This window comes from Sceloporus occidentalis, unplaced genomic scaffold (genome assembly GCF_023333645.1).
Source record: "Sceloporus occidentalis isolate IW3139 unplaced genomic scaffold, rSceOcc1.0.p SCAF_33, whole genome shotgun sequence".
In the NCBI taxonomy this organism is placed as follows: domain Eukaryota; kingdom Metazoa; phylum Chordata; class Lepidosauria; order Squamata; family Phrynosomatidae; genus Sceloporus; species Sceloporus occidentalis.
In genome coordinates, this window is record NW_028317013.1 from 713,566 (window position 1) to 724,572 (window position 11,007).

General features: G+C 37.1%; 1 protein-coding gene across 1 annotated transcript; it reads right to left on the reverse strand.

The window, feature by feature from the left end:
• Positions 1-4,568: 4,568 nt before the first annotated feature.
• LOC149298306 (myogenin-like) lies at positions 4,569-10,656 on the reverse strand. The gene is made up of 3 exons (XM_089487553.1): positions 10,150-10,656; positions 6,188-6,266; positions 4,569-4,690 (listed from the first exon to the last, which is right to left on the reverse strand). Exons 1-3 carry the CDS (start codon positions 10,654-10,656, stop codon positions 4,569-4,571), a joined length of 708 nt encoding a protein of 235 aa, XP_089343679.1.
• Positions 10,657-11,007: the final 351 nt, after the last annotated feature.

Sequence of the window (11,007 nt, forward strand, 5' to 3'; positions counted from 1 at the left end):
AAAAGCCGCTCGCTGGTGCCAGCATTTCATGCAGAGCGCCGCAATATGCCGGCATATTGCGGCGCTCTGCATGAAATGCCGGCACCGGGATGGGGGTAGAGGGCTCGTGGAGGAGAATGAGGGGCACCGAGCGGTTGCTAGACGCCCCTCTCTCTCCTCCGCATCAAAAAAAAATAAAAATGCCGGTGAGCGGCATTTAAAAGCCGCTCACCGGCGCCCCCCTTGAGATGGCGCCCATGGTACGTGCCATGGCTGCCATACCCTATATACGCCTCTGCTGCAGTCTACTCTGAAATCCATGCAAAAGACTAAAAGTACAATTTTAGGGTCGTTTCTATTGTTTATACATCTGATTTTATGTGTAACGGTAGAAAATTAGTACTCAGTTGTTGATATGCATAGATTGACAGCTCTATGTGTGCCTCATATTAAAAAATACAGGTGTTGCGAATACTTGTGACAAACTAGAAATCAGTGATGAGTTTGGGCCATCATGAGGTGGTAATGGATGTGATCTTAAACTTGAGGGAGGAAGGGCTATTGGAGTCTCAATTATGATTCACACCAAGTGACCATACAGGCACCATACTCTCTTCGGTGCTTATAAATACCCGAATTATTCTGTATATACTATCTAACACACCAATAGAATTTTTATTTTATATTTCCATATGACCTTTTTTGACCATTCTCCTAATTTAAAAAAATCATTCTGCAATAACATAAATCATGCGGTGAGTTTATAGCACCACATACTTTGTGTCATCAGCATAAACTGAAAACCGCCAGATCTCACTTTTATGTTATTAATGCCAAGTTAGAAAGAACGGAGCCCTGTGGTACCCCACTTTTATTTGCAACAACATAAGGAGAAATTCTGGTTATACAAATTTTCCATAGCCTATTTTTAACAAGTTTTTAAGTACGATACTCATATTATATCCTAGGCCAAGTCTCCTTAATTAAAAGCTCTATCTTTCTATACGACTATAGAAAATACCTCAATAAAATCTAAAAAGGGCTTTATGTGTAGCCCTACCCAGATTTGGATTTATATTTACTTCATTGTATCGGCCTAAGGAGTCTGTCATATTTTGGTCATAAAACTACAACGATTAATACCGTATTTGCTCGATTATAAGACGAGGTTTTTTTCAGAGCAAATGCTCTGAAAAATACCCCTCGTCTTCTAATCGGGGTCGTCTTCTAATCAGACCTCAAATAGAGTCTGATTAGGAGACTAAGATCCAGATCCCCCGCACCGCTGCAGGGGACCTGGATCCTCCTGTCTCACCCCCCCCCCCCATCATACACACTTACCGGTGCTTCCTGCTGTATTGCCGGGGCAGCGGGTTGACGTCTACGCGATCCGCGTAGACAACGTCCGCTGCAGCCGGAAGGAGGTGTAGCTAGCAGCGGGGGTTGTCTGCGTCCGTCGCGTAGACCTTCCCCGACTGTCAGAGATCTCTGATCTCTGACAGCCGGGGAAAGTATACGCGACGGAAGCATACAAACCCCCGCTGCCAACTCCACCTCCTTCCGGCTGCAGCAGAAGGCGACGTCAACCCGCTGCCCCGGCTGGAAGCACCGGTAAGAGAGGGCTGAGAGAGGAGAGGGGAGGGGAGGGGGGGAGAGAGTGTGTGTGTGTGTGTTAGTTAAAAGGGGGCATAGGGCATTTCTGGAGTGGCGTTAAGGGGGCATTTAATAGAGCACTCTGCCTCCTGAAATGCCTTATACCTCCCTATATGCCACTCTGCCCCATAATATGCCTTTTAACCCCCTAAATGCCAGAGTGGCATATAGGGGTATAAGGCATTTCTGGAGGCAGAGTGCTCTATACAATGCCTTTTAACTCCCTTAATGCCACTCTGCCTCCTGAAATGCCTTATACCTCCCTATATGCCACTCTGCCCCATAATATGCATTTTAACCCCCTAAATGCCAGAATGGGATATAGGGGTATAAGGCATTTCTGGAGGCAGAGTGGCATATAGGGGGTCAAAAGGCATACCATGGGGCACAGTGGCATATAGAGGGTTAAAAGGCATATCATGGGCCACAGTGCCATATTGGTGTGGCAAGCCTGGGGGCAGATGTGCGTAACTGGGGGACAGGCTGGAAAATACAAGAAATAAAAACAAAAAAAATATTTTTCTCAATCATAGCTTTTATTAAAAAAAATAGTTTACATGAATTAACATTTACTGGTAAAACTTTTTTCCTTTAGGGTCGTCTTATATTCAGGCTTTTTCTTTTTTCCTAAGTTAATATTCAGATTTTGGGGGGTCGTCTTATAATCAGGGTCGTCTTATAATCGAGCAAATACGGTACTAAGACTTTTGTTTGTCTCAATATAGTCTTACATAAAATGTAATCCCAAATAGTTATTTTGAGTAATTTACCCTCTACTAATCAAAAATGTTTAAATTTCAAGCTGTGCTCGTTATATCTTTTTTTTTAAAAACGATGACCTTAATATTTCTCCATTCCTGAGTCCCTTACTATTAAAAATATAGGCTTTGTTCAATGAGCTCCTAAAGAACCTCAACTTAAATGCCACAAGGTTGCTTTATTTTAAATTTTAAAATTTAGACCTCTTCCAGAGCTAGATAGCTGTCTGGTGAGAATTAGTTTATTTTTTTGTGAATGGTCACTCCAAGAGGTGAGTCCAGCCGTAGATCACCTTGTTCACTGTGCGTAAAGAAATACTAAGTCTGTTTCACTGATGAAGCCCACGGAAACTGAAATGTACAACAACAAGTATTTATATAGTGCTTTTCTCCTGGTGGGACTCAAAGCACTTTACAGGTATATGCATACAAGATAAAAAAGAGTGAATTATCTGAAGGATTGGGAGAAAAGATAGATGGGTTTTAAGTCTTTTTTTAAAAGTCTCTAAAGATGGGGCCTCTCTGATTGACAGTGGTAGAGAGTTCCAGAATGTGGGAGCAGCATGACAGAATGCGTTGGAGACGGATTTTGTGCGCACTTTGGGTAATGAGAGAAGAGACATATGTGTGGATCGGAGGGGGCGAGCAGGGATGTAGGGTGTTAATAGCTCTTTCAGGTAACGGGGTCCCTGGTCCTTTAGGGCTTTAAATGACAACACGCCTATTTTAAAGTGAATTCTCCATTTGATAATATGGCAAGAGCGGGGTTGATTTGTTAATAGTCTGGCTGCTGCGTTCTGAGCCAACTGCAGAGATGTCACATATGTACATATACCTGAGGTTGCTGTTTCCTTATACAGGACTGAGTGTTCTAGAATAAAATATTCTAATCCCTTTTTGTATGTATTTTTCTGTGAATGGCTCACCCTTGAAATCATTCAGTATTATCCTTTATAGTAAGGATGGATGTCACCCTCTGTTTTCAGTTTAAAGTCCCACTTCTTTTTCTTTTAGTATTTTCCTGCTTAAATTATGGTTGAGACACTTTGGCCTCTATCCATTTCAGTTGTATGCATTCTGAAAAGGTAATAATAATAAATATCATAATTTAAAAGCTCTTCTAGAAAAGGTTAAATCATTGTCCCGTATCAAGTAATTACAATACCAAACTCAAATTCAAGCAATGTCTTTATTTAATAAAAAAAACCATACAAATAACTTAGCAAAAATACAAAAAAATAAAAATAGCAAACCCACACATTTAATTTAAAAAAGGCCACAATATGAAGTTTTGGAGTTAAATTGGTCAAACAATTCTACAAACATAAAAAAAATTGGCCCCTGTGAATATAAAAACAGGTTTTGCAAATCAACACACATGTTGAAGAAAAAATTTAATGGAAATATATTACAAAATCATACCAAATAATGGAATTTTTATGAAGTTTTTTCCCCACGGGTGTGAAAATATATCAGAACACCGATCCATGAACTTTATTTCACATGCACCATGATAGCTGTACTTTTCCAATAACTGAAGTGTCACAGACTATTTCAATGTGGCCATATTAGTAACATTTAAGCCATTTAATAGAAGGCTCTAATGTGATAAGCAAGTCATGAAGCAGGAAAATGACTTTTATCATTCTTATTGAAATACCTCTTTTCTCTTGGCCTGAAAGTTAAGCCACACATTTATCCAAAACCCAAATACAAGAGCTCAGACTTGCTCTACCATGGTCAGCAATGCCACCTCTTCTTTGAATTGGAAATATTTTAAGCTATGAATAAATATAATGTAGATTGCAATTTAAATAAAAATTTAGTCTCTTAATTTAAGATTAATTAGTTGACATAGTTCTATGTTCAATTTAATAATTTAATTAAATAATTATGCCTAGAAAACGCATCATTTTAACCCGGGTCATTAAATCTGGGTAAATACAGAATAATATTCTTAGATGGTCTAAAACATTAAAAACCCTTACTTATTAGGCCCCAGTATTCCTAAAATCCTACAGTAGTGCCAAAGGACATTTTGCAGCCCTTAAAATTGAATAGGTTTTAAGATATATTTAGAGGCTGGAAGCCATGTTATAGAATAGCACTACTGAGTATACATAGGCGAGTACAATTTCCATTGTGCTATTTGTTAACAAGTTCCACTTTGCTATGTGATTAATTCTGAATATGTTGCTCAGGATAGCTGATGGACACCTCTCCGGATGTTATGCTTTCAACAATTGATGATAGGGAATTGATGTCCTGTTGCTCAGAAGAATCATCACTTAAAAGATGATCTAAAGAAAAAGAGAGAATGAATGAAAAAGTTAGATTTATTGTCCGCTACTGCTTAATATCTCAGTAATGTCAAAAAGATCATAGAAATGCCACTTCTTTCTCTGTGATGACCCTTGCTCTGGTTCTACTGTCTACAGAGAAGGGGAATACTATGGAATCCATTACTTAAATGTTTCTTTAATCACCTTAATCAATTTGGGTTTCAATTTATGGTATTGGGGTACTAAAAGTGTTACACCAATTTCTGAATAACATACTTTGTAGAGGAGGATCTAGTTAGTGGAAATGCAAAGAAAAAAAAACTGTAGGTTAGTTCTATCTCTGAAGGTCAGATAAAAGTAAAAACAAGAATAGAATAATAAATACCGAAATAGAGGTGTAACAAAAAAACCAAAAAGAATTTAGCATGGATCCAAAGTGATAAAGTTAAGTAAATTGAGATACCCTTGAAAATCAGCAGGCACCAAAAATATCACGTTTCAAAATTGTTATCGTAGGGAATGACTTTAAAATTCAGTGTTTTGAAACCTTTAACATATACTTAAATTTGTATAAAGGACACAATATAGATTCAGCTGTGTAAATGTCATTGGATTTTTTTTAAATGCTTAAGCGGTTTTTTCCTGCATGCACAATTGCCTTTAACTCTTCCATATCCTTATTGCGAGGTCACTTTTCTTTCATACACAGCTGACTCCTACGTGTTTTGGCTGGTGATATGTATCAGTGCAAATTACTGCAGATACGACCTTCAGAAACTATTTATTAGGGGCATGTGATTTTTTTTCAACAGCGCACATGATTTGTAATGCAGAATCTGAAAGCCTGAAGGGCTTTCTGTTCTGGTTTAAATCTATTTACATAAGGAACATATTTTCTCCTTTCCTTTAAAAAAACATTTTTTTTACATGTTATCATTGTGCAAATTAACTCTGATCTGTTCTAAACATATAGGTTATAAAACTGATGAAATAACCTGTGAAAAAAAAATCTGGTGGAAAATTGGGGACATGTTTTGCGTCTTTTTAGAGCTCACCAGCTTGGACTCCATCTCCTATCATCTAAATAAAATCATGGAAGCAGAATGATGAGATTTACTGTTCCATAGCAATTGGGGAGCAACAGATTAATCACCTTTAAGATACACAAATTTATGATATTCTATATTCCTTTACACCAAAGTAAGTGGGTTGGCCAATCAAAGCCAAAGTCTTGGTGAATGTAGCTTTGAGTTATTATAGTTTTGTAGACTTGGTGGAGTGCAGATGTGAGCGCAAACAATATTAGTTAGCAGAAAAGTATATATATATATATATATCTATATATAAAAATATAAAATCTCAATGTAAACAATTAAGATTCAGTGGGAAACTGAGTTTTACCAATAATGTTAGAAAATAACTATGTTAGATTTATTTGTCCCAACACTAGATTTTTCTTATGTATGAACCGTATAATTTCACTTTCACAAAATGTTGGGGGCCACTTTTACTTACCACTCTGGCTACTGTTAAAGTCAGACTCATTCCATTCAGGGCTGCAAGATGACGCAGTCGATCCACATTCACTTGATAACTGGCAAACAAATCACAATGTCAATCAAATTTTCATTCAATGAAAATTCTTTCCTCTTAATGTTGTAAGGAAAATGTATACGGAGATTATTTATCACTACAGTTAAAGAAGCCTTTTCTGCTGCCATATGAAATTACAGAGCAGTTGTATTAAAATCAGGGCCTTCATTTTCATTGGGCAAGAAGGGCAGCTGGCCCAGACACCACTAGTTAGAGGACATGCTTGAGCTCCTCAGTACCAATAACCTGTTGCTCTACTTGCCGTAGAGGATGTGATAACCCACGTTAGACACTTACGACAAGTAGACATGAAATAATTGGAATCGGAAATCAAAGTAAGGAAATATATAGAGTGAGTGAGAGAGAGTTAATCCCTAAAACAACCACATGTTCTACATGATCCCCGAATAGACTCGATTTCCTAGCAAATACCAATGCTTATGGTGTTAAGAAGTACCCCAATGCTTTGCCATAATGTATAACAATCACAGCAATGAGGGTTAACTATAAAGCAGAGAAAATGATGTTATATTTAGGACCGTATAAGCATTTTTGACACATTTAGATGACTTGATTCTGTTAGAGACCAGGAGGAAATACTTTCTGATCATTTATTAAAATAACTGTACTCTTCGCTGCCAGGAGAAACTCTAATGCTTAAACGCAGTTTAGAGGACCTACTTTGTAATGTAGTGCGATTGGTTCATTCTGCCTGTAAAATACAACTGAAGCATGTGCAGGAGCTATGGATGTTTATGCAAGTGGTGACTGGCTACTCTACTTAAGTGAAGAATCTGTCAGTATTGGCAATTCTATTTCATCCGTTAAAAATAGATTTTATGCAGCCACACTGGCCAGACAGGCGATGACTTATGTGTGGCTGATTTTTTAAGAGCTGTCGGCCAGAGGCCCTCCGTGCATTTGCCTAGTGTACCAGGTGGCCAGTCTGAGCCAAAGTGTAAACAGTATGAAATATGCCTTTCAGTGAATGCTGAAAATGTCGCTAGTATTAAAGTATAAAAATGATTGCGTGTGTATGTCGCCATCTTTTGAGTTTACCTCTAGATATATGACTTTATTTATAGAGTCATTTTAGTTCCAAATCTAAAAGGTGGTCCTGTCGCCATAGCAACCAGTGCTTTCAAGGGCATGCCAATTAAACTAGTTTGATAAGATTACTTTTTCTAACTCTGCTCCAAAATCATTATTAATGACCCCCATTGTTTCCAGGTAAAAAGTGGCAATATTTAAGTACTATTATATGCAAAATGGAGTTTTAGATTTAAAGTTAAACATTGGCTAAAAAAAGTAAATGTAATTTATCAAATGCTGTGTTTTTAAAACTATTTCTGTTTTACCAATAATACAATGCTAAATATTGTGCTTCTAGCCCACCCTACACATTTCTTCTTAGGACTGCATGAGGTAGACATGGGATGGGCGAGGGGTTATTTTCTGTGTCCTTGATCCATTTCCAGCTAGCGAACGTGAGTTAATTGTACACATATTTAAGCTAACCAGTGGAAAATTAAGGCAGGCCGCCCTCAAGGTGCCCCGTTTATGCATATCAGCACATTAAAAATGCAATAACACGCATTATTTGTTACAAGAACAATTGTTGCCTCAAACTACTGGTTGTTTTATACACTGTGAGCTAGTTCTGTTCTAGCTGGCGTTTTAAGTCACCTTGTTCTCCTGTGTGGTCTGTTTCGTGCCATTGAAATCAATGGGAATGATTACCGCGCATGTGCATGTGTGTGGAGAAGTCTTATTAGAGCAGTTAATAAACCACTTATCAGGAGACAAATAGCTTGGGATGGGGGAAAGGAGCAAGGTACAAATGCGTATGGATGGATTATATAGAATACCTCTATGTATCTGCACGGATGACATGCCTAAAATGTATAAGGACCTCTAAGCCATCACATCTATTAATGGCATCACATCTATTAAGGTTTTAATGAATGAATATTGGTACAAATTATAATCAAGCACATTTATCTATACATATACCTATATATAAGATATACAGTACTAATACACCCATGTTATGCCAGGTTTGTCTAAAACATTTACCATACATTTCAAAATATGTTTCATATGCCCATGACATACACTAACAGTTTAAAATAAAATATTTAGAAAAAAATATTTTGCCAGTTTTTATCTGAAAAATAGAACCCTCTTTGGGCACAGTTTAAAAACTGTTATATTCCATAATCTTTCTCAATATCTCCTTTCAGGCAACTACAGAATGATGAACAATGGTTTCACAATCCTTTGGTACTCAACCCGCTCAAAGATCTTTTGATACCTTATCTTTGAATTTTGCTATCGTCTAGCATTTAACGTAGAGGGTCAGAGGTTTCATCTAATGTAAGGTAGCATTACTTTACAGAGCGAAGTAGATAAGTAGAACAGCCTTCCAGCAGAAGCAGTAGAGGTTAATACAGAGAGGGGATTTAAATATGTATGGGGTATGCATACGACTATCCTGAATGACAAGACCAAGCAATGGATAGATTTTTTACAGCAAGAAAAAATGGATGACCGAATAGTCATAGCCATCTCATATATATATATTATATTATATCGATTTTTAGGAAATGGAGAAAATTCACTATTTAGTTAGAATTTTAATATATTGATAGGAGAGGAGAATAATTATATACGGTTTTCTACATTTATTGTGTTGTATTAAGCCAGTAACTCTCTGCACAGTAGCCAAAGACTGTTAAGTCTGAGGTCATAAGGTCGGTGTGGATTATGTCCCAAGTGCCCTTATGGCATTGACATGTTTGTGAGTTCAAGGGTTGCTTGTATAAGGGACTAAAGTGGGTTATGACAGGTATGTGTTTAATGTGTTAACAAGTAAAGTTTAACAAGTAAAACAAAGCACTTTACAATCAGTGAAATGTAGCACTGGTTGTAGTTTTGAACAAGAACAACAAATACAACGCAAATGGGTGTACAATGTGTATTGAAATCTAGAACCATTGAATATCACAATGGCAATACTAACATATGTTACTTAAGTCCTAAATGTAATTATTTTGGCCTTGTTTAAGAAACAACAATTTTTAATAGCAAACATTTTAAATTTACATTTGTCTGATAATATTGCATGGTAAACTAGAGAGATCTGATTTTTTTTTATTGTTTACCTTTTAGTCCACAAAAATATGTTGTATTTTCAAAATACGTGGATTGCTAATTATTTGTTAAATAAAAAAAATTAATTATATTGTTCATAATTTTAAAATAGCATTTCCATATTAACATGGAGATTGTATGGTTGTATACAAAATTGTCCTCTTTTAAAAAAAAAAAATGTCAGGGCAGCAAATTATATTTTCACATATTTTTTTCCGATACAGTGAAGGCCATACCAAAAGTCACAGACGCAGTTAATATACTGTATATTATTGTTGTAGCCTAAGCCACGGGGATATTCTGTAACACAGTCAAGGTCAGAATGTCACCGATTTTAAAGCAATTCACATATTGAAGAGGTAGCGCTAGCCTGTTAGTCCGGCCTGGGAATTAGCACATATAAATCTCTGCGAAGAAATAGATATGGATAAAAACACAAAAGAGTGATTGACAAATCACCAGCTGATCTCATAGCAACGCTGAACCGTAATGCTCTTTGCAGATAACATGCTTCTTATTGTGAACGGGGTAGAAGCGGTCACCATTCACGAGAAGCATCAACAAAACTTATTTTACAAAAAAATGTAAATGCTAAATAATGCCTTGCGTATGTCTGTAGGGCGCACATATACATTGGTAAATAACATAGTTAAAATGTTGAGAATATTTATAACATACATGTATGCATCATATATGTCCATACAATGCTTTTTTAGGTTCTGGTTACCTACCACGCTCTGAGATCCGTTAGCCAAGTATAATAAATCTCTCTGGTCCCGCTCTTGCTGATTGAGAGATGAAAGCAGAGTTTGCAGGCGTTCTATATATTGGATGGCACTCCTCAAAATCTCAACTTTCGGAAGCCTCTGGTTGGGGTTTAATAAAGTGCTTCTTTTTAAGGCTTCAAAAGCTTCATTGACTTTCTTTAACCGGCGTTTTTCCCGCAGTGTAGCTGCTCTTCTTCTGTCCATAGAAACCGTCTTCCGTTTGCACATCTTGCAGGCCCATGGCAAGCACTGGCCAGCGCAGTGGTCTGATTGACCTATACTAGGATGGGGTGACACCTTATCTTCAACACCAGATCCTGGCAAATTAACCCCGTCACCACAAATCCCAATTGCTCCTCGATCCTGAAACGCACTTTGCTCGTAAGTGGGGAGCCTTGAATTGAAATAATTTTCGTTGTCGTAAAATCTTTGGTCAGGAAAAAAGTAAGGACTTGTTTCGAAAAGCTCCATGGCTTTGACAAGTTTAGAAGTGTTCCCCTTCAACAACTATACAGCAACTGCACTTCTCCCCTTCACACCAACTGTTTGATGCCATTTAAACCCTCTGCCCAGCATTAAATCACGCAGATAAATATAGAAAACATTCACGAAATCTGATCCACTTTTTAGCTGTTGCCTGACATCAAAACTTTTTTACATCTGAATAGACAGGATTCTCCCCAGAGGATTCAACTTTAGAAAAAAAAAAAGACGAAAATATGTGCCTTTAATTTTTCCTGCCTCTTTTGAAATTATATTTTAATATACTTTATTAATAGATAAAAAAAAGACAAAAATAAATCCTCAATTTAATTTTTTGCC